The sequence below is a fragment of the Engystomops pustulosus genome, chromosome 3, assembly GCF_040894005.1.
Source record: "Engystomops pustulosus chromosome 3, aEngPut4.maternal, whole genome shotgun sequence".
In the NCBI taxonomy this organism is placed as follows: domain Eukaryota; kingdom Metazoa; phylum Chordata; class Amphibia; order Anura; family Leptodactylidae; genus Engystomops; species Engystomops pustulosus.
In genome coordinates this window covers 17,485,862-17,509,081 of record NC_092413.1, presented here as the reverse complement: position 1 = coordinate 17,509,081, position 23,220 = coordinate 17,485,862, and the positions used below count along the sequence as shown (strand labels likewise).

Below are 23,220 nucleotides of genomic sequence, written 5' to 3'. Positions count from 1 at the left end.
TACACTAAACGTCGCCCCCTAAAGGTGCTTAGAGGCTGGTAATGAATATGCACTTTATTATAGTAGTTATATTCCTGTACATAGAGGGCAGTATTATAGTAGTTATATTCTTGTACATAGGGGGCAGTATTATAGTAGTTATATTCCTGTACATAGGGGGCAGTATTATAGTAGTTATATTCCTGTACATAGGGGGCAGTATTATAGTAGTTATATTCCTGTACATAGGGGGCAGTATTATAGTAGTTATATTCCTGTACATAGGGTGTAGTATTATAGTAGTTATATTCCTGTACATAGGGTGTAGTATTATAGTAGTTATATTCTTGTACATAGGGGGCAGTATTATAGTAGTTATATTCCTGTACATAGGGGGCAGTATTATAGTAGTTATATTCTTGTACATAGGGGGCAGTATTATAGTAGTTATATTCCTGTACATAGGGAGCAGTATTATAGTAGTTATATTCTTGTACATAGGGGGCAGTATTATAGTAGTTATATTCCTGTACATAGGGGGCAGTATTATAGTAGTTATATTCCTGTACATAGGGAGCAGTATTATAGTAGTTATATTCCTGTACATAGAGGGCAGTATTATAGTAGTTATATTCTTGTACATAGGGGGCAGTATTATAGTAGTTATATTCTTGTACATAAGGGGCAGTATTATAGTAGTTATATTCCTGTACATAGGGGGCTGTATTATAGTAGTTATATTCTTGTACATAGGGGGCAGTATTATAGTAGTTATATTCTTGTACATAGGGGGCAGTATTATAGTAGTTATATTCTTGTACATAGGGGGCAGTATTATAGTAGTTATATTCCTGTACATAGGGGGCAGTATTATAGTAGTTATATTCCTGTACATAGGGGGCAGTATTATAGTAGTTATATTCCTGTACATAGGGGGCAGTATTATAGTAGTTATATTCCTGTACATAGGGGGCAGTATTATAGTAGTTATATTCCTGTACATAGGGGGCTGTATTATAGTAGTTATATTCCTGTACATAGGGGGCAGTATTATAGTAGTTATATTCTTGTACATAGGGGGCAGTATTATAGTAGTTATATTCTTGTACATAGGAGCAGTATTATAGTAGTTATATTCTTGTACATAGGGGGCAGTATTATAGTAGTTATATTCTTGTACATAGGGGGCAGTATTATAGTAGTTATATTCTTGTACATAGGGGGTAGTATTATAGTAGTTATATTCTTGTACATAGGGGGCAGTATTATAGTAGTTATATTCCTGTACATAGGGGGCAGTATTATGGTAGTTATATTCTTGTACATAGGGGGCAGTATTATAGATTATCAGGAAAGGTTTATCATCCATATTGTTTTATTCTTTTTCATAAGAAATTATTTACAGATTTATAACTTTACAAACAGCACAAAGTTTAGTAAAACAAACAACCAGTAAGTGGGAGATCAATTATATTAAAACAATTATAAAACCAGGAATAAATAAAAATGTCTGCACCGTCCTGAAATCAGAAGAAGAAACAACTAAGGGCTCGTCACCGTCATAAGTTCAGCCGAAACTTGGCGAGTAATGAGAGGTGATCCGAAGAGTTAATCTCGTTAGGAAGCCCATTAACGCTCCATAGATCCTGTTCTGTGAGAAGCGACAACCGACCCAGGAGCTGCAGTCCATCACACGGGGCATCAGAACCTGGAAGAGGAAGAATATGGAAACCTCTGGTTATTACAGGGAACCTGTCAATGGTTTTACCCCATTAAACAAGCACCCCCCTCAGGTAAGGGATGAAATCTCCTTTCTGGAAATCCCTCTTTTATGTGACATCTCACCCGTTTACCTATTAAAAGTCATTTGACAATGAGCAGAAGAGAGTCATATTTGCCTGAGATGAGTCAAGTATAGAGGTTGCATGGGGAGGGTCACTTCAGACGACCCTATTTCGGCTCTATAAGACCTAGTTTTTATATAGGTACACAGGTGAGATTTCACATAAAAAAGAGGGAATTATAGAAAGAACATTTCATCCCCGACCTGAGGGGCTGGGAGTTTCATGGGGTAAAACGTGGTAACAGCTTCCCTTTAACTACGCAGGGAAACGCTACCCAAAATTGCATGGAAATGAATCATATTTTTTTCTTGCATATTACAAAAAAATGAAATTAAAAAAAAAAAAAAAAAAAAGTTATAATAATAATAATTTCAGGACATTGGAACCCAAAACTTGGATGCCTCATACAGAGACACAGAAATGTAACACGTAGTCTGTGCGCCATCTAGTGACGGTTCTGGGGAATGACCTGGCTGATACAAGTAGTAATGTCTTATACCGTTACATAATGACATAACACAGAAAGAAAACCAAAAAAAAAAAAACTTTTAAAAAGTTCATCTTTTAAACTTCTAAACGTCTCATTCCTTTAAGATAACAGGATCCCCAAACTGCGGCTGTAACAGCACCTCCCTGGACGCCCTGCATGCTGGGAGTTGTAGTTTCACTACAGCTGGTGATATATAGTCTGCTATTAATCTAATATATCTATATGTAATCACCCACTTCCTAGGTAAGGTAAACGTGTCCCTCCCAATACAATATGGTGATTGTCATCCTTAAAGGGATTGTCCACTTACTGCAAATAATGGATATTGTTTGTGTAACAAAAAGTTATATAATTTCCCAATATACTTTCTGTATAAATTCCTCATGGTTTTTTTTTTTTTTTTTTCTAAAAACGTCTGCTTGCTGTCACTGTACAGGAAGCTTCATTGTTTACTTCCTGTGGCTAAACACGGCTACCTGGTCATGTGATGTCACACAGGTGCACTGCTCATTATATCCCGGGTCATGTGATGTCACACAGGTGCACGGCTCATTTCCCTGGTCATGTGATGTCACACAGGTGCACGGCTCCTTACATCCCTGGTCATGTGATGTCACACAGGTGCACGGCTCCTTACATCCCTGGTCATGTGATGTCACACAGGTGCACGGCTCCTTACATCCCTGGTCATGTGATGTCACACAGGTGCACGGCTCCTTACATCCCTGGTCATGTGATGTCACACAGGTGCACGGCTCCTTACATCCCTGGTCATGTGATGTCACACAGGTGCACGGCTTCTTACATCCCTGGTCATGTGATGTCACACAGGTGCACGGCTCCTTACATCCCTGGTCATGTGATGTCACACAGGTGCACGGCTCCTTAGATCCCTGGTCATGTGATGTCACACAGGTGCACGGCTCCTTAGATCCCTGGTCATGTGATGTCACACAGGTGCACGGCTTGTCATATCCCTGGCCATGTGATATCACACAGGTGCACGGCTCGTTATATCCCTGGTCATGTGATGTCACACAGGTGCACGGCTAGTTATATCCCTGGTCATGTGATGTCACACAGGTGCATGGCTCGTTATACCCCTGGTCATGTGATGTCACACAGGTGCACGGTTCGTTATATCCCTGGTCATGTGATGTCACACAGGTGAACGGCTCGTTATATCCCTGGTCATGTGATGTCACACAGGTGCATGGCTCGTTATATCCCTGGTCACGTGATGTCACACAGGTGCACAGCCTGATGTATCACCGAGCTGTGTGTTATAACGAACCATGCACCTGTGTGACATCACATTATAAGAGACTGTTTCTTATACACAGGGAGTACACAATGAAGTCTCCTAGAGTAACTGCAACCAGAGACTTAGAAAACTGTGAGGAATTAATAACAAAAGTATATTGGAAAACTGTGTGTCATATGTAGTTTACTTTTAGTGTGAGGTTGGAGTGTCCCTGCTGGTGGGGCGATGGTGGTGTCAGGCAGGAGGGAGCTGCTGGTACCTGGCTGCCTGAAGACATTGCTGTCACTGGCAGAGTAGAAGATGTAATCCACAGTGACGGCGCATCTGGAGTGACACGTGGTGACCTCAGGCATCCCGCTGTCCGGGAAGTAATGGGAATACACGGAGGAGAGGCTGAAGTGATGCCGCAAGCTGGACGCCACCCTGAGCAGACACAAGAGTAGAGCATAGCACAGGATTACTCAGATCATCATGAAGAACTCTCCATCCCCTCATCTATCTGTCCCCAAATGTAACAGAAAGATGGAAGGGAGTGTGACTCCAGGACCAGACTACACAAGGCTGGATTGTAGTCTGTTGCTATGGAGGCGCATAGTTCTGCAAAAGGATTAGCTGTGACTGACACACACAATTACCTCTTATCAGATTCTGTGTCCTGCCCATCCGTCTTCATTACAGTTTCCTCTGCTGAACTCTGTCCTAAAAAATAATCACATCACATGTTACATGTGCAATCCACACAGTCATAACTATGTGTACTTATCTCGAGTTACATCCCGTATTATACTCCAGAGCTGCACTCACTATTCTGCTGCTGGTGCAGTCACTGTGTACATACATGACATTACTTATCCTGTACTGATCCTGAGTTACATCCTGTATTATACTCCAGAGCTGCACTCACTATTCTGCTGCTGCTGGTGCAGTCACTGTGTACATACATGACATTACTTATCCTGTACTGATCCTGAGTTACATCCTGTATTATTCTCCAGAGCTGCACTCACTATTCTGCTGCTGGTGCAGTCATTGTGTACATACATGACATTACTTATCCTGTACTGATCCTGAGTTACATCCTGTATTATACTCCAGAGCTGCACTCACTATTCTGCTGCTGGTGCAGTCACTGTGTACATACATGACATTACTTATCCTGTACTGATCCTGTGTTACATCCTGTATTATACCCCGGAGCTGCACTCACTATTCTGCTGGTGCAGTCACTGTGTACATACATGACATTACTTATCCTGTACTGATCCTGTGTTACATCCTGTATTATACCCCAGAGCTGCTCTCACTATTCTGCTGCTGGTGCAGTCACTGTGTACATACATGACATTACTTATCCTGTACTGATCCTGAGTTACATCCTGTATTATACTCCAGAGCTGCACTCACTATTCTGCTGCTGGTGCAGTCACTGTGTACATACATGACATTACTTATCCTGTACTGATCCTGAGTTACATCCTGTATTATACCCCGGAGCTGCACTCACTATTCTGCTGCTGGTGCAGTCACTGTGTACATACATGACATTACTTATCCTGTACTGATCCAGAGTTACATCCTGTATTATACCCCAGAGCTGCACCAACTATTCTGCTGCTGGAGTCATTATGAGCCTCTCTGTACCTGGCTGCTTCTGATTCTTGGCTGGAGCCTCGTACACACATTGCTGGTTGATTCCCAGGGTTTGTGGCCATATTGGAATAGATAAAATCCTTTGTCCTCTTGTGTACTTTTCTTGTCCAGACACCTGAGAAAAAAAAAATCTTGTTTCATCAACACTGCAAACCTAATTTAAGGTTGAGGGTAAGAGGTTTCTGCTACAGCGGCGTCACAAGTCGACATTGTGATAACCGAATTGCAATGGGGGGGGGGTGTATCAGATAGGAGCAGAGAGGAAGTGACATCTCACGAGTTTACCTAAAAAAAAATCCTTTCCAAGTTCATAATGCCAATGATGAGAGTCATATTTTGCCTGAGACGAGTCAAGTTACGAGGCTGCAGTGGGAGTGTCATTTCAGAAGCCCCTATCGTCAGTTCTGTATCACCTAGAAAAATGCTGCTGGTGTCATATTGAAGATAAGAATATCATGTCATCTTCAAAATCTGGTTTTGTGATCTACAGAGATAGAGGCAATTCAAAAGAAAAAAAATTTAGGAACGGGATAATTATCGGCAGCTCACATTTGTAATTATGTCTTTAGCTGCCTGTATCTCCGCTTCTCACACAACCACTAGTCTGATGCGATCTGAAAGAGGAGATTCTTATCTTTAATATGACACCAGTAGCATGTTTCCAGGTGCTACAGAACCAAAAGATGGGGGCTTCTGAACTGTCATCCCTTGCAACCGCTAAACCTAACTCATCCCCAGTAAATATGACTGCTCTCTACTCATTTTCACATGACTTTATAGGTGCACAGGTGAGATTTCACCTAAATGAAGGAATTCTAGAAAGAATTTATCCCCTTACCTGAGGGAGGTAGTTTTATGGGGTATAATTTTTGGAGTCATTCTTACCTTCCCAATGGTCATCCCCTCATAGTGGAGCGTCCCCTCCTTTATAAAGCGATGTAGTGGTGACCCCGGCACGGAGTTGAAGTCCCCGCATAAGACAATGGGGTAGAAGCGGCTGTCCTGTACCTGCGCCACCCGGGTGATCTCCGCCAGCAGTATGGCCAGCTGGGTGAGCTTGATGTCCCCTCTCCTGGGGTTGTACAGGAGGTGGGTGTTGGCCACGCAGATCATGGGGGCGTCTTTTTGCTTGGTTTCGGGCTGTAACATTAGCACCAGGCCGATGTTGTCCCGGTCTAGGAGGGCGATGTTTCTTCGGAAATATTCCACGGGTTTCACTAGTTTTAGCTTAAATTTATCAGATTTGAAACAAATGGCGCAGCCGTCGGGTTTGGTTCCGGTGCGCGACTTGTATTCACACGCGTAGCCTGAAACACAGTGACAAAAACGGCACAGCTATTGGATTATTTCCCCAAATGTATCAAGAGATTATTCATAAAGGAGTCTGTTGCTAATAGGACTGTCTAAGTAATAGTGCTACTCTGGCCTGTAGGTGGTATGTGGTACTGCAGGTCACTTACATTCACTTGAATAGGGCTGAATTGCAATACCAGATTCAGTCAGGAAGAGGAGTGGCGCTGTTCCTGGATCAGACAGTTATTTTGACCTAAAGGTGACACTTTGCTTTTTGCAGAAAACCCAAGAATAGGCAGTTTTTAAGGGGGAAGAAGTCCAATAGTACACCATATTTATCCCTTCAGTGAGCACCCTGGCTCCCAGTCATCTATCAAAAAACTAATATGACGTCATCATCAGGAAAATATGCTCATTGTGGGAGCCAGGGACACCCTTAGAAGTGGCAAGTATAGCCAGCACATAAATTCTGCCAGTTTTAAGGGGTTTTCTATATAAGCAATATTCAAATCAACAGTCTGATCCAAAAACGGCGCCCCTCTTGTCCCTGGCTTGTTATTACAGCCCTATACGAGTAAATACAAGTGACCTGCAGTACCACACTCGGCCTACAAACAAGAGTAGCGCTAGCACTAACAGAAATCCATTGAGTCGCAAATCCATTGTTGAATAGTACAAAAAGACAATATAATAAAAGTCAAAAACAACAAAACACAAAGTGGGAGAGCTGCGTACCGAGGGCCTCCAAGCGCGGCTTGATCTGCTCTTCGTAGTGATCTTCTTGTACTTCTTGTAAACAAAGGATCTAAAACAGAAGAAGCTTTACAGGTGGAGGCTGCAGAGTGTGCACAGGCGTCTAGGGGTCAGGATTTAGGGGATGTGCCTTGTGACCCGCATATTGCTGATTTTGGTAACCACCCAGGACTTCTTCAATCACATCCAATTCTCATTCTTTTGTCAGGCTACACTCACATCTGGTTTTCTGGACACATTCAACATTTACGCCAGTAAAGCGTCTGCTGTACATGGTGAATGTTTCAGGTGAGTATTCACTCAGTGGAGGCCATAATCTATGGGAGATGGAAGCCACTATATGACCCCCATCTCCGGCCTCCGCTATCGTATGCTGTGGGTGTTCCCCAGTGATGTAACCACCCATATAAGGACAGTTCTGTCACTCAGGAGACGCCCCCAACATTGGCAGCAGCCAATAAATAAACAGATGGCAAAGACGTGATATGAATGGAGACTAATTAGAGGTGTAAACCATAATAGACAGGATATTTAGCTATTCCTCCTGTACACATGCACACTGAGCCCGGCAGAGTGTGCATGTATCATACTCCTGTAGCAGCAGCTTATCTTCTCATCATAATGGGATCAGACGTGTTGAAATCCCTCTGTTCCATCATCATCTGCCAGAAGGTGAGAATAAGGAGACCCCCGGACCTGCCACTATCTAATGTGTATTGGCATCTTTACATGTGGCCTGTCCAATAGGCCACAATAGAAGCATGAAGCTCCCAGGGCATGCTGGGAGTTGTAGTTCAGAAACTGCTCCAAAACCACTTAAGAAAGCGACGATTGTGCTTATTTCAAGGGCAACAGGGGCGAGGGGGTTATAAAACAACAAGAGCCATTGTCTGTAGTAAACTCTGACTAATGGGGCCCATCCTCAAAGCACTTCCAGGTTAATGTAAATATCCATAAGACCAATAGACGAGGGTCCTGAACCAGCGACCCCCCTCTGTTGGTTCTAATACACAGGTACTAGACCGCCCCAGATACTCACATCAGCGTTCATATCCTGTAGCTCTCGCAGGATGTTTGGCAGCCGGTAATTCCAGAATAAATATGGCCGCCGGCAATGACTGTAGAGACCCGAGTTGTCTTCCAGCAGGTCTTGGGATAAGATGTTATAGGACATCACTGTGAAGTCAAACTTGTCCTTACTAGATCTCTCGGGGTAATGGCGGCTGAAGTCCTCCCATCTTCTCTGTGCTGGAGCTGCTGAGAAGGACGGGAGAGGTCAGTGTCACTATGTGTTTCTCATCTGCTACATCACAACCTTATAATTATGTACCATGCCATCACCGTCGGAGACAGGCCAGGATATCCCCCTCCCTACGAACATGAGATCACTTAAAGGGGTTTTCCAGGAAACTAAAATTGATAAGGATACATCATCGGTAGTTTGTGTAAGTCTGACACCTCGATCCCCCAAGGATCACCTATTTGAAGTAGCTACCGGAGTTTGGGACATCACATGTATGGGGTACATGGCCTATTCAAGCGAATATGATCTGCCTGCCCAGCCCCCTGTCGCATACAGCCTGCCCAGCCCCCTGTCGCATACAGCCTGCCCAGCCCCCTGTCGCATACAGCCTGCCCAGCCCCCTGTCGCATACAGCCTGCCCAGCCCCCTGTCGCATACAGCCTGCCCAGCCCCCTGTCGCATACAGCCTGCCCAGCCCCCTGTCGCATACAGCCTGCCCAGCCCCCTGTCGCATACAGCCTGCCCAGCCCCCTGTCGCATACAGCCTGCCCAGCCCCCTGTCGCATACAGCCTGCCCAGCCCCCTGTCGCATACAGCCTGCCCAGCCCCCTGTCGCATACAGCCTGCCCAGCCCCCTGTCGCATACAGCCTGCCCAGCCCCCTGTCGCATACAGCCTGCCCAGACGCCTGTCGCATACAGCCTGCCCAGACGCCTGTCGCATACAGCCTGCCCAGACGCCTGTCGCATACAGCCTGCCCAGACGCCTGTCGCATACAGCCTGCCCAGACGCCTGTCGCATACAGCCTGCCCAGACGCCTGTAGTAGGAAAAAAAAAAATAACACTGTACTCACCTTTCTGACGTCCCCCGTAGGTCCTCTTCTGTCTCCGATGCTCCGGTTCCGCCTCGGGTCCTTCGGTCCTCTTCGGGTCTCCATGCTCGGCCGGTACACAGAATGACGTCAGCCGCTTGCCGACGTCATTGAGGAGCGGAACTTCCCAAAGAGGATCCGAAGGACTCGAGATGGCACTGGAGCATCGGAGACAGAAGAGGACCTACGGGTGACGTCAGAAAGGTGAGTTTTGACTTTATTTTTTAGTTGACTTGAGTATAAGCCGAGTTAGGGTTTTTGAGCACAAATTTTGTGCTGAAAAACTAGGCTTATACTCGAGTATATATGGTAATTATTCCCCCATTGATCCACAACTTTTCCTCTCTCCCTTCCACACCATACATCCTATGGATTCTCCCCTATGAACAGGCCACCAGGAGGGCCCCACCGGTGATGAGCTGCTTGTAACACTTTGTCCTGATGAGCAGCGAGGTCCTTACCTCTAGATTCTGTCGGAGGACTGGCAGGGACAACCACCTCAGGTGTTCCATGAATAGGTGGGACCCGTAAATCACTTGCGGGGGGATAAGGTCTTTTAGTCCATGATTTCCGCTTGTACTGCTGCTCCTCCCCCTCCCCCATTTCTTTCTTTCGTTTCCTGAACGGTTCCTCCCCCTTAGCGTCCATATTGAAATGAGATAAGTGAAGCCACGATGCCGGAGGGGGGAACCAGGGGAAGATGGGGCCGCCAGGCAGAGGGGGTCTATGGGGGGCAGCGTAATGGTGGGGTCTTGAATTATCCTGAAGATGCCAGGTTGGTGCAGGGAAGAAGGAGGACCACGGCCGGGGAGGTCCAGACCACCACGGGAAGTTTCCACTCATGCACAAAGGTCGTGGGTTACAAGAAGGGGTAAAACATCTGCCACCCACAGTCCTCAGATGACGGGGCAACATCTGATACCCTGGAGAAGACAAAGGGCATTAGTGAATAGTGATTAAAAAGTATTAGTCCTGATTAAAAATGGTAACAAACTACAAACCAGTCTCATAATAATAATTCCTTTATTTATATAGCGCACACAGATTACGCAGCGCTGCACAGAACTTGTCACATCAGTCCCTGTCCCCATGGGGCTCACAATCTAATAAATAATCAGTATGTTTTGGAGTATGGGAGAAAACCGGAGGACCCTGAGGAAAACCAAGCAAACACGGAGAGAACATACAAACTCTTTGCAGATGTAGACCCTGGCCCCAGCGCAGCAAGGCTGTAATTCTCACCACTAAGCCAGCGTGCTGCCCTACCTCATGTAGTCTGACCTGCAGTGTCACCTCCTAAGAAACCATTAGAATGGATGGAAGGCAAAGCGACCGCTGGAGCTGACTACACAGCGCACATCTGCAGTCTGTTACCATGGTCACACAAAACTCAGGATAGGAGCTGTATACACACATAACAAGTGGGATATTATATTTAAATCCATCATGATAAACCCGGGAAACTTACTCAAAGATCCAGGCACCGGAACTGTGGTAATCTTATATTTATCCATGGTCTCCTTCCTTCTAAAATCACCTTGTATATTTATGCTACTGAGGTTGTTACCAGAGCCCCTCCATGCTGAAGCTTCACGGGCTGTTAGACTGTATAGGAGCACTTCCCCACCCCTCCCACTGTGTGGGCTTACAGTCGGCAGAGGGAGGGGGAAGTGCTAAGGGAGCATGTTGATGCCTCCCATGAGTCCTTCTGACTCATTAACATAATTTCAAAAGTTGATATAAGAAGGAAGGAGGCCATGGATAAGAAATATAAGAAGATTACCACAGTCCCGGTGCCTGGATCTATAAGTAGGTGTCACTGGTTTATCGTGATGGATTTTACTGGTAGATTTCCTTTAACCAGAACTGGTTATAAAGGAACAGATCCTTGAAATATTCTCCGTTCCCTGTAACGCAGCTGCTGTAGGAGCCCAGATGGGAACCAGCATTAAAATTTCAAAACAGATAAAAAATAATACTAATGGCGACATCCATCTAGATGTATATGGGGGGAGGGGGGGTATTTGCCTTCATGTTCGGTATTTTTGGGAGGAGCTGGTTAGACCCCACTGGAGGCTCAGAATGGTAAATGGTCTCAATCTACAGCAGAGTCTGTAGCACCAGGACTCCCTTTTTATTTCCGAAACAAAAGTAAAAATGATGCATCTCATCCCTCAGCAAGTAACGTGTTAGGGGGTCTATCTTCTAGGCATTGCCCAAAACATGGCCGCCATCTTGAATGCTGCCGTATTGGATCAGGGATCCGTTATTTACCAAAGGTGTTCACGTAGCATCAAAGACCAGAATTGTCTCAGAAATCGATTGCTGCAATCAGATCTGTAAGATCTCTTGTGGTCTCAAAGTTATCAAAACAGAGATTCTCCGTAGATTCTCCTGCGGGTTCACAATAAATTGGATCCAGCGCCTTCTGTGTTCAGCACCAGGTACAACACATCACATAGCTGTGCATCACAGGGGACGTTCCTGGTTGTTGGCACAACTTTCTGTGTTGAAACAACGAGAGACGTTACAGATCAGATTGCGGCAATCGGTTTCTGAAACAATTCTGCCCTTCCCAGGGGTAAAACTTGCCCTTTGATCCAATATGGCGGCTTTCAAGATGTTCTGGAAATTCCTTATTCGATTACTTACTGGGGATCTGACTCTTATAAGTAATAATATAAAATAAATAATATTTACAATATCATTTTGAAAATATATGGGTCCTGGGAGTTCTGCCTCATCTGTTTTTATGTGTATGTAACCCCTCAGTCCTGCCATTGGGGGCTAGTGGCTGATACCAGAGAACAATAGTGTGTGTTTACCAGCCCAGTGATAGGAGTGGACAGAAGGACTTCAAGGGCAGTGTCAGTCAGTGTCCTATCATTTCTGCCTCCCACACATTTCTAACTGCAGAATGAGGAGAGGTGGGTGACCCCCAGTACCTACCTGACAGTCACCACATTGGGATTGTCGCTCCACTCAGGCAGCAGCGACCACTACCGGCCTCCATATATGTGGGCGGAGCTTGTAACGGATTAGGCGGTGCGGTTCAACTACCGGAAACAGAAATAACCTGCTCTCTGGTCTTTCTCGTTATGCGTCTCATTCACCGGAAGCGGAAATAACTTCCTCTTTGCTCTGTCTTTGGTCTCTATCATTATGCGTCTCATTCACCGGAAGCGGAAATAAGCTCCGCTCTGCTTGGTCTCTGCTCTCTATGGATATGCGGCTCATTCACCGGAAGTGGAAGTGGTCACTGAGGTGTGGCTTAGAGGGCTGTATGACAGTGGGGCTGTCTATGTGCTGTGTGTGTCCTGAGCTGTCTGTGACACAGTATAGCCGCGCATTAGTGTGATATACAGGCTCTATAACCTATATACTGCTGGGCAATGGCTGCCTGGAGCTGGATCCTTACATGAATGATGTGATCAGTGACTGGTGAGGTGCATGACTCCCTGGGTGACTGATCTGGCTGAGTGTGCAGGTTAAATGGCTGCTGGTCAGGGTGCTGATCCTTTGATGGGTTCTCCCTGGGTCTAACTGGAACAGTATGATATCCCAAAGAGACACAGCAGGGGATCTGGCCCGCTTCTACACCGTCACCGATCCCAGGAGGCACCAGAAGGGCTTCACCATCTACAAAGTCACCGCCAGGGTAAGTCCTGGGGGATTAAGGGGTAATTATATGTGTTGCAGACATAATATATAAAATATCTGGGGTGTTTTATAACTTCTGCAGCAGCTGAGGTGTGTATTGTGATGTTCTGCAGCAGCTGTGGGAAAGTAGAGAGATATTCATAGATATTCTGCAGCTCAGAGGTAAATCATGAGGTTCTGCAGCAGCCCAGGGCTTGTACTGTGAGCACTATATGGCCACTCATTGTTTGGCACAGAAGAGGAATCGCTTGAGAAGGGTTCTCAGAGGATAAATGGCGCCTGTAGCCTGTATAGCGCCGCTCATCTCATCATAAATGGGTTGTAGTGTTCAGCGTTATATACACTTCCACTGACTTGTAAGACTATAAAATAATAATTATAGATCATAGCTTATAATATATGGCAAGTCTGACTCCCTTAGGGAATTGCCTTGTGAGCAATTGTCTGTTTGCCTTTATCAGGCGGATATAGAGGACAGCCCAGGTGTTTTATTTACAGGTATTTGTGGTACAAAGTTAGCAACAGCGCCACTCTGGTCTATGGTTCCTTGTGGTACTGCAGCTCATTTGACACTTTCTACTTGTTATAATAATTTGTTTGGTCTTGGAAAATATCTGAATGTGCAGGATATCTCTTATGGGTAAAGTGACACTTCCTCACTTTCCAGCGGATTGTAGTTCCCCTTTCTCTGCATGAAACTCCTTAGTCAATGACAGATCTAAATCACTGCAAACACTGAGGGTGCGTTCACATGCTGGAAGTGTAAGCGGATGTGTTAACATTTTCACAGCTGCTTACACTTACAGCAATGAAGAATATCTCTTTCAAAGAAGCCAAGCATATGGTAACATGAAAACGCGTGCGTTTAGACTCATGCGTTTCAAAAAGCCATGTGTGAACACACCCTGAGTATGATAGGAAAAGCAAGGGCTATGATGCTGCAGACTGGGGTGTGAGCCTGTGCTGTGGGAGGGGAGGCAGCTCTGCCAATTCTTGGCTAAGAAAGGGTGCACTGAATCATGTCACTGATAGCCACGACTAATGCAGGTCATGTCACGTACAAGGACATACGTTTAGTTTATAGTCACTGAGTTCCCTTTTAAAGATTCACAGACTATATGAGAAAACGGCAAGTCTCTATGTAGTTTGCTACAATGTATCAGTCTGCAGTCTAGAATTGTCTACACTGGATACATTTGTCTCCACTTCTCAGCAGAGAGCAGGACTAGCTGTGTGCAGGGCTACTGCTTCTGAATGGAACCATTCACTGCCGGCAAGCAGAGATCTTAGAGACTCCGTGGATTGGAAATATAAAGTATCTTAGAACGTTGCAGAACTGTTAATTAAAAATGGTTCCCACAATATCCACATCTCTTAGGTGTTTGATCACTGAAGGTCTGACCCCGATTGCCCCATAGGAAGTGAATAGTAACTTGAGCTGCAGTTCTCGGGCTGGCCACTATTCATAGGGCAGTGCTTAACTACCGACTGCATTCTTTGTTTTTGTTCAGCTGATCGGTTGATGGCTCTGCAGTCTTATTACAGTACAAAACCCCATTAGAGGAAATCTACCAACAAAATCAAGTACAATAAACCCGGTGGGGGGGACTTACTTCTAGATCCAGGCACCGTGACTGTGGTATCTTCTTATATTTATTATCCATGGTCTCCTTCCTTCTAAAATCAACTTTTACATTATGCTAATGAGCCTGAATGGCTCTGGAGGCGATTACCAGAGCCCCTCCATGAAGTAGGTCTCCCACTTTGCCCTATCTGATGTAATCTCTCACAGTGAAAGGGGGAAGTGCTCATGCACAGTGTAACAGCCTGTGAAGCTACAGCACAGAGAGACTCTGGTAACGCACTCACAGCCCTTATGGCTCATTAGCATAATTGCAAGAGTTGATATTAGAAGGAAGGAGGCCCTGAATAACAAATATAAGAAGATACCACAGTCCCGGGGCTTGGATCTATGAGTAATGTCCCGGGTTTATCAGGATGGATTCTGATGGAAGATTTATTTACATAAAACTTAAAGATCTAGGAGAAGCTACATAAGAATTTCCTCTTCTCTTCTTTACCTGTAGTATAAGGGGAGGGGGTCACTTATTTTGCATGGGTTTGTATGATCCGTGCGCTCGGTGACATCATTTCTCCTGTGATTTGCACCATGGAAACCCGACGGCTGCTTATAATTGTCACCCGGGATGAAGGTGCGAGGGAGGAGGTTATACTCCGGCTGAGGAGATGCCAAGCACAGGCTGGCACCGTAGTACATGGTATTGTCCCGCACATCAGGAATCTCGTAATATCACAATAACCTGTGATGTCACACTGTATTGTAATATACTGGCCCCTCGGAAACGGATCTGGCCCCTCGGAAACGGATCTGGCCCCTCGGAAACATGGACTCTGATGGGATATACTGTAAACAATTGTGCCTCACCTTTAATGGAGCTCCATGACTCATCCAGGTGTAAACATCCCTTTAAGGGGGACCTGTTTGACCATATAATACTGCTGCCATTATTTGGTATAGTCCCTGGAGACCTGTGTAATTGCCTCCTCTGTGTATGTTTGTAGCAGCAGGACTATGAAATATGGATTTATATTCCTGGATTGTAGCTTCTTCACGTGTACTTGGGGCGTGACCTCGCACTGCTGTTCTCTGGGCTCTCTGCAGCAAGTGTTTGTGTTGTCCCATAACTGGTGTGTGATCATACCTTTGTGTTTGTTATTAGTAGCAGCAGAACTGTGAAATATGGATTTATATGGCAGAATTGTAGCTTCTCCGGGTGCACCAGTCGTGTCCTCACACTGCTGTGTTCTGTACTCTCTGCAGCTAGTGTTTGCGTTGTCTCAGGAGAGCTGTATAATAATACCTTTCTGTGTGTTTTTAGTAGCAGCAGAACTGTGAAAATGTATTTATATTCCAGGAATGTGGCCTCTAGGGGCGTACTCACACACTGTTTTGCTCTTGGCTCTCTGCACTGTACTGCTCTATTCTCTTCCCGGAGTTCCAACTGTAGAAGAATTCTGGTTGAATACTACCCAAGTCATTCTGGGTAGTCACCAGAATGAGAGGACATGCCCCTAGAAGCTATGATCCTGGAATGAAAATCCATCTTTCATAGTCCTGCTTCTACTAACAACATACACAATGATTACACAGACCTCCAGGATCCATATCCAACTATGTTTGAAGAGGGCACAGAGCACAGCAGTGTAAGGAGGACACACCCCCAGTTTTCTTGGAGAAGCTACAATCCTGGAATATAAATCCATCTTTCATAGTCCTGCTTCTACTAACAACATACACAATGATTACACAGCTCTCCAGGATCCATATCAGACTATGTTTGATGAGAGAACAGAGCACAGCAGTGTAAGGAAGACACATCCCCAGTGTTCCTGGAGAAGCTACAATCCTGGAATATGAATCCATCTTTCATAGTCCTGCTTCTACTAACAACATACACAATGATTACACAGATTTCCAGGATCCATATCCAACGGTGTCTGAAGAGAGCACAGAGCACAGCAGTGTAAGGAGGACACATCCCCAGTGCACTTGGAAAAGCTACAATCTGGGAATATAAATCCATCTTTCACAGTTCTGCTTTTACTAACTCCATACACAAATGAATAATCACACATCACTCCATGGACAATACATAGCACTAGCTGCAGTCTGCCTGCTGCTACCTGCTGACAGTTTCCCTGTAAGTCTCCGGCCTTCTCCTCTGTGTATACAGGATGAGATTTCCTATTATTTCTGTCTCTGTCCTTCTTATACATTAAACTCGTTTCCATTGAGTTGTTGGCTGTAACCTGACGCCTCCTCTGTACGTGGGATGTCTGGGGGGAGGCTGCGATGCTCTGCAGGGGAGTGATGTCCTGACATGACACTGGCTGCAGCATCGGGGCGGATGATAATAATCTTCATCTCTATAGCGCCATCTTATTCCGCAGCAGCTTCACGGATTGTGGGGGACACGTACAGATAGAATGAGACATTACAGAGGAATAACCTGGTCATATGATACAATCAGAGTGAGGGCCGTGCTCCCAAGAGCTTACAATCTATAATGATAGACACATTTCGGCTAGGACCTTGGTACTGCCGGCTTATATGGTGGTAACATTGGGGGTCATTTACTAAGGGCCCGATTCGCGTTTTCCCGAAGTGTTACCCGAATATTTCCGATTTGCGCCGATTGTAGCTGAATTGCCCCGGGTTTTTGGCGCACTCGATCGGATTGTGGCGCATCGGCGCTGGCATGCACGCGACGGAAATCGGGGGGGCGTGGCCAAACGAAAACCCGACGGATTCGGAAAAACCGCCGCATTTAAGAAAAAAAGTGTCGCTAAATTTACACTTACCTTCACCAGGTATAGGCCGGTGAATTTCAGGGCATTCCAGAGTGCCTCCGGGGAACTTCAGCGCAGCAGCGCCACCTGGTGGACGGCGGAGGAACTACCTTAGTGAATCCCGGCCGGACCCGAATCCAGCGCAGAGAACACGCCGCTGGATCGCGAACGGACCGGGTAAGTAAATCTGCCCCATTGTGTCTATCATGTAACCTTAGATATTCTATACGGGACACAACTTGCAAAAATTTTAAGAATTCTTAACATGCTGTAATTCTGGAACTGTTACCTCATCATTTAAAGGGGTTTTCCTCCCACAAAGACAAGTTTCTTATACTGTATGTACTCAGGATAACAAAATAACACATTCTCTAATTCACTGTTATTTACAAAGATACAGCATTTCACAGATATAATTCCAACCTGTCTCTATCAGTCCTGGTTACACAATTTCAGTTGCCCCTAGACACGACCCTGTAACTTCTCTTAGGGTCGGACCATCTTGGATGAGATCCGGTAGCTGAGTTTCTGTCTGTCTCTGCTGTGTGGCTGTAGCCCCGCCCCCTGCACGGAGCTCAGAGACTCTCACTGATTCACAGCCTGTCAGCACACGTGAGCAGAGAGAGAGGCTGCAAACTACATAAGTGATCCAGGGGATGGGGGAGGCAGGCACTGATCTGTGAGATGTAGCAGGGCTCACAGTGTACCAAGCTACAAGGAGATAGGTGATAGGCGGGGGAAGGAGGAGGCAGACACATGTCAGTGAGATGTAGCAGAGCTCACAGTGTAACAGTGTAATGGTCTATCAGCCTCTGTGTAATCATCTCATGCATCTCTGATCTGTCTCATCTCTATGGGCACATTTACATACCCGCTTCAGAGGAGTTCCCGACTGTGCCGACTATGCACTGTGCCACGATTCAATAAGATTGTGCGCCCGATTTCCTGCGTGTGTTGCATCCCCGCTCAGGTCTGCCGGAGTTCAGTCTTCCTCCCGGTGTATGTAAGTGCATGTCTTGCGATACAATTTTTAAGTTTAATCCCACAGTTTGTCCGAATCCTGCCGCATGAGAGCCGGCGCCAAAATCTGATCGCGTGCGACACAATCGCCTGCTAAATACCTGTCCCAGCGGCGTGAATGTGAACTGTGGGAAACCCGACGGAAATGTGATCCGCGGACCCTTAGTAAATAAGCCCCTATGTGTCAGTGTGTTAGTACAATGTCAGACACGAGATGAAAGTGTATATAAACCCTGTACCCTGAATATGTAACCACATTGTCACCCCACAGGACTAAATGGATAATACAGTAATGTGTCTGCTTAGAGAGGCTCCGCCCACACCCTGGGATTTTACACTGAGCAGCCTAGGGAGTTATAGGAGCTAAAACAGCAATAAAACTGAGTAAATTGTAAAGTAAAGGGTTAAAATGATCTTTATTGTGGTAACATCACCAGGGGATTGAGATGGGAGAATTTTCTTTAGTGGGAAAACCCCTTTAAGGTTCTTTACCATCTTGGTGACTTAATGGGAACCTGTCAGCAGATTTTTACCCCATTAAACTAGCACCCCCCTCTAATATGACACCAGCAGCATGCTTCTAGGTGCTATAGAACTGAAGATGGAGGCATTTGGAGGGGCGCTCCCCCTGCATCCTCTAAACTTGACTCATTTTAGGAAAAATTGACTTTTCTCTGCTCCTTCTCACGTGACTTTGGAGGTGATCTTTATATGGAGACGGGTGAGATTTCACATAAAAGAGGGAATTCTAGAAAGGACATTTCATCCCCGACCTGAGGGGGGGGGGGGGTGTGCTGGTTTAAAGGGGAAAAATTTGATGACGGGTTGTAGCGGAGGGGTCTAAAGTGCACTGCAGATTCTCAGCCATTCGGTCACATGACCAGCGGGATACAGTGTTGTCTGTTTCCCAGGGAACCCAATGCGTTTATAAGATGACTGTGAAGGGTTAAAAAATATTTCCATTAGATAAATGATAATTTGTTATGTTTCTTTCTTTAGATTGTTTCCAGAAAGAACCCGGAAGACGTGCAGGAGGTAAGTAAGTTACATTGTGTTATGTGGTTACTCCCAGGCCAGCAGAGAGGGGAGAGGAGGATGGAGAACGCTGGACTTCAGCACCCCCATCCTTTTATTTTTAGGGAGATAATCTGCTGTAGTCTCTCAGGACACATGTTCCTTGGATCAGCTGTATGGGGGCCTCCGATATACCCAAATATTCTACTGCCCCCAACATCTGGACAGCAAGTGTTACTATGGTGAACTAGTTCTGCAGATTATCTCATGTCTGTGGTCAGTTTAAAGGGAACCTGTCAGCTGGTTTCTGTTTCCCTATCTGACGTATGATGGAGGAAGAGAAGCTGAGAGCTGTGATTTATAGGATTATGGCTTTGAAACAAGAGTGATAAAGGGATAATTCCAAGACAGTGCAATGAGTGTCCTGATTACCCCGCCCACACACAGTGATTGACAGGGAGAGTTCTGATTACTCCGCCCACACACAGTGATTGACAGGGAGAGTTCTGATTACTCCGCCCACACACACGGTGATTGACAGTGAGAGTCCTGATTACCCCACCCACACACAGTGATTGACAGTGAGCGTCCTGATTACCCCACCCACACACAGTGATTGGCAGTGAGAGTCCTGATTACCCCACCCACACACAGTGATTGACAGTAAGAGTCCTGATTACTCTGCCACACACAGTGATTGACAGTGAGAGTCCTGATTACCCCGCCCACACACAGTGATTGACCGTGAGAGTCCTGATTATCCCACCCACACACAGTGATTGGCAATGAGAGTCCTGATTACTCTGCCCCACACGGTGATTGACAGTGAGAGTCCTGATTTCCCCACCCACACACGGTGATTGGCAGTGAGAGTCCTGATTACCCCACCCACACACAGTGATTGGCAGTGAGAGTCCTGATTACCCCACCCACACGGTGATTGACAGTGAGAGTCCTGATTACCCCGCCCACACACAGTGATTGACATTGAGAGTCCTGATTACCCCACCCACACACAGTGATTGGCAGTGAGAGTCCTGATTACTCCGCCCACACACAGTGATTGACAAGGAGACTCCGCTGCAGGAGTAGATCTATTTCCTTTGATCTGGGATATTACTGTCCAAAATTTTGGATAATCCAGCCCTAGTTCCCAGCGGGGAGATGCTTGTATTTGGGTGTAGTCTGGATTAGGGTGTGACGCCCTTTTCTCTCTTCTCCTGCAGATTGTGACTTGGAAAAGATACAGCGACTTTAAGAAACTGCACCGAGATCTGTGGCAGATCCACAAGAATCTCTTCAGACAGACCGAGCTCTTTCCTCCTTTTGCTAAAGCGAAAGTCTTTGGTAAGTCCCGGGGGCTTCTGGGATGAGGAGGGGACATTGTGCGTCTCCGGTCATGTCGGAGCTTGTACATGTTACACCCTCATCTGACCTCTGACCTGTGACCTATACATCGTGTCTCCTGCTGGGTCATTCCATATGTTCACGACCTTCTGCTCCATCAGTTGGTTATTACTATACACCTTGTGGGGGGCTCAGACCAGCAAGTTAACCCTCACCAATCAGGTTGTTAAAGGGGTTTTTTGTTATCTCCTATCCACAAGATATGTGATGACAATCTGATCAGGGAGGGTCCAGCTGCTGGGACCCCCATGATCATAAGACTCCCTTTCGCAGTAATAGATGCAGTGGCAGGTCTAGGTTGAATCCTGCCATTCCATTCAATAGTATGAGAGTGGCAAAGATACCTGAGCGCTGTGTTCAGCAATTTCCAACACTCCCATAGTATTGTGTGAAGCGGCAGGACGCATGCCCCATAAGTGAGATTGGTAACCCCGTTCTCCAAATTCCTGGGGGTCACATTATTGTGATCTGTGAAGATCCCCTCAGTCGGACCCTCACCAATCAGCTTGTTCTCCTGTGAATAGAGGATAACCTGCAAGCTTGGTACGACCCCTTATTCTGTGAAGTTGCGGTACGGTTGTGAATGGCTCTGCGTTTCAATACCAAACAGAATTGATAAAAATAAATCTTATTCTGATGGAAAGGAGATACCATTTAAACATAGTTGTCCTTGAACATGGGGAATCCCTTTAAGAGCGCCTCACATACACTGCTGTGTCACAGCGCCCCCTACAGATTAACCATATACTACCGCCCATGCTTGAGAAGAGCAGTGCAGTGCTCCCTCTAGTGGTCTTATATGGTAAGTACTTTGTTTAGATGATAGCAGAGAGAATCTTGTGCGTTTCTAAATCATAATCATCACAATCTACAACTCCGCTAAGGCGGATTTTCTGAGGATTTTCTGAGGATTTTCCTCTTACTCGGGCCAATTGGATTGATCATGTTTCAGAAATGAAGACCTCATTCTGTGTTTTCCCTATAATTCCAGACTGTTTAGCTCACAGAGCGTTGTCTAGACTGGATGCAATGGCCTCCACTTCTCAGCTGAGAGCAGGACACACTATGGACAGGGTTACCACCTCTGAATGGATCCAGGACTTTTCTCATTCATTGCAAGCAAGTAGAGATCTTAACCTCCGGGAGAAGTGGAAGCTTAAAGTGTATTACATAGTTGTAGAAGTTCCCTTTATAATCTAATAACTTTATGTACAGTAACTGTCGAGTGTTACAATGGTTTGTGCCCCCTACCGGTTCTATACCAGGGGTACACAACACATTGTGGGACTGGTAGTTGCCCGCAGGTTCCTTTTGAATGTTGAACATTAAGGGAAAAGATGTCATTTTCTGATACAAACAAATGTAAATCAGAACCAACCCATTTAGACCCCAGATTGGACCCCCAGACCAATAAAGTGACGTAGATCCCACACCAGACTGTAACCCCTAAAACTATTTCAGACACGATACAAGGTCTGTCACAATCAATTCAGTAAGGCAGCACGGTGGCTCACTGGTTGGCACTATAGCCTTGCAGCGCTGGGGACCTGGGTTCAAGTCCCACGGTCAACACCTGCAAAGATTTTGTATGTTCTCTCCGTGTTTGCGTGGGTTTCCTCCGGGTCCTCCGGTTTCCTCCCACACTCCATAACATACTGGAAGGTTGATTAGATTGTGAGCCCCACTGGGGACAGGGACTGATTTGGCAAGCTCTGTGCAGCGCTGTATAAATAAAGGGATTATTATTATTAATTCAGGTCCTGGACAAGACCCCTAAAATCAGAGCAGCTGGCCCTTGTAGTAGTCCTGCTCCTGGTATGGACCCATATTGGAGGGGGCTCTGGTAGGTGCGGACAGCTGGGGTCCCAGGTTTTGGACCATGGCCCACCAGTCACATATTGCTGCTATGCTACAAGCCTGCAGCTGGGTGTTTGCTTAATGTGTGCTGTCCAAACATTATCGGATCCATCTGTGCGACCCCCCCCCCCCCCCTGGGATCCCGTCCTGTAGTTTTCCATTCTCCCCCTGTTGCTTCTACTGCAGGAAACAAACCCAGGGCTCCTCGTATGTGATAATATACCCACCTTATCTACACACACAACTCGCTGCTGCCACTCATGGGGGGTGATTGTATCTGCAGGTAACGATGGGAATCCCCTATGTCATGTTATTGTGTCGCCTTATCCGTAGGCAGCGTATATTTCCTGCAGGATCCTCTTCCCCTAATCCCATCCTGGTCCATGCATCCATATAGTCTGATAAAACTGCTCAGATTTTACAAACACTTTGGCTCCTTCTTCTCTTATTACATGTATTCCTCATAAATAATAATTTAAAGGGATGTTCCCATTACAGCAAATT

General features: G+C 45.8%; 2 protein-coding genes across 5 annotated transcripts in view; one reads left to right on the top strand and one right to left on the bottom strand.

The window, feature by feature from the left end:
- Positions 1 to 1,336: 1,336 nt before the first annotated feature.
- On the bottom strand, positions 1,337 to 12,490 carry ANGEL2 (angel homolog 2). Of its 2 annotated transcripts, none has more exons than XM_072140146.1 (9): positions 12,337 to 12,490; positions 9,849 to 10,310; positions 8,313 to 8,530; positions 7,256 to 7,325; positions 6,113 to 6,534; positions 5,219 to 5,342; positions 4,213 to 4,276; positions 3,837 to 4,000; positions 1,337 to 1,687 (listed from the first exon to the last, which is right to left on the bottom strand). In XM_072140146.1, the coding sequence occupies exons 2-9, from the start codon at positions 10,300 to 10,302 to the stop codon at positions 1,539 to 1,541; spliced, it is 1,665 nt and encodes a 554-aa protein (XP_071996247.1). In that variant the 5' UTR covers positions 10,303 to 10,310; positions 12,337 to 12,490; the 3' UTR covers positions 1,337 to 1,538. The 2 variants fall into 2 exon arrangements, with proteins under 2 accessions (XP_071996247.1, XP_071996248.1); XM_072140147.1 differs by having other exon boundaries at positions 8,313 to 8,527.
- Positions 12,491 to 12,622: 132 nt separating this feature from the next.
- RPS6KC1 (ribosomal protein S6 kinase C1) overlaps positions 12,623 to 23,220 on the top strand; it is a 91,674-nt gene continuing 81,076 nt past the window's right edge. For all 3 annotated transcript variants that reach the window (XR_011854015.1, XR_011854014.1, XM_072140144.1), the window contains exons 1-3: positions 12,623 to 13,045; positions 19,438 to 19,473; positions 20,679 to 20,799. Coding sequence is in view for 1 of the 3 variants with exons in the window: in XM_072140144.1 (XP_071996245.1) it covers positions 12,941 to 13,045; positions 19,438 to 19,473; positions 20,679 to 20,799 (262 nt within the window). In the remaining 2 variants the exon portion in view is untranslated. The remainder of the gene's footprint in view (positions 13,046 to 19,437; positions 19,474 to 20,678; positions 20,800 to 23,220) is intronic.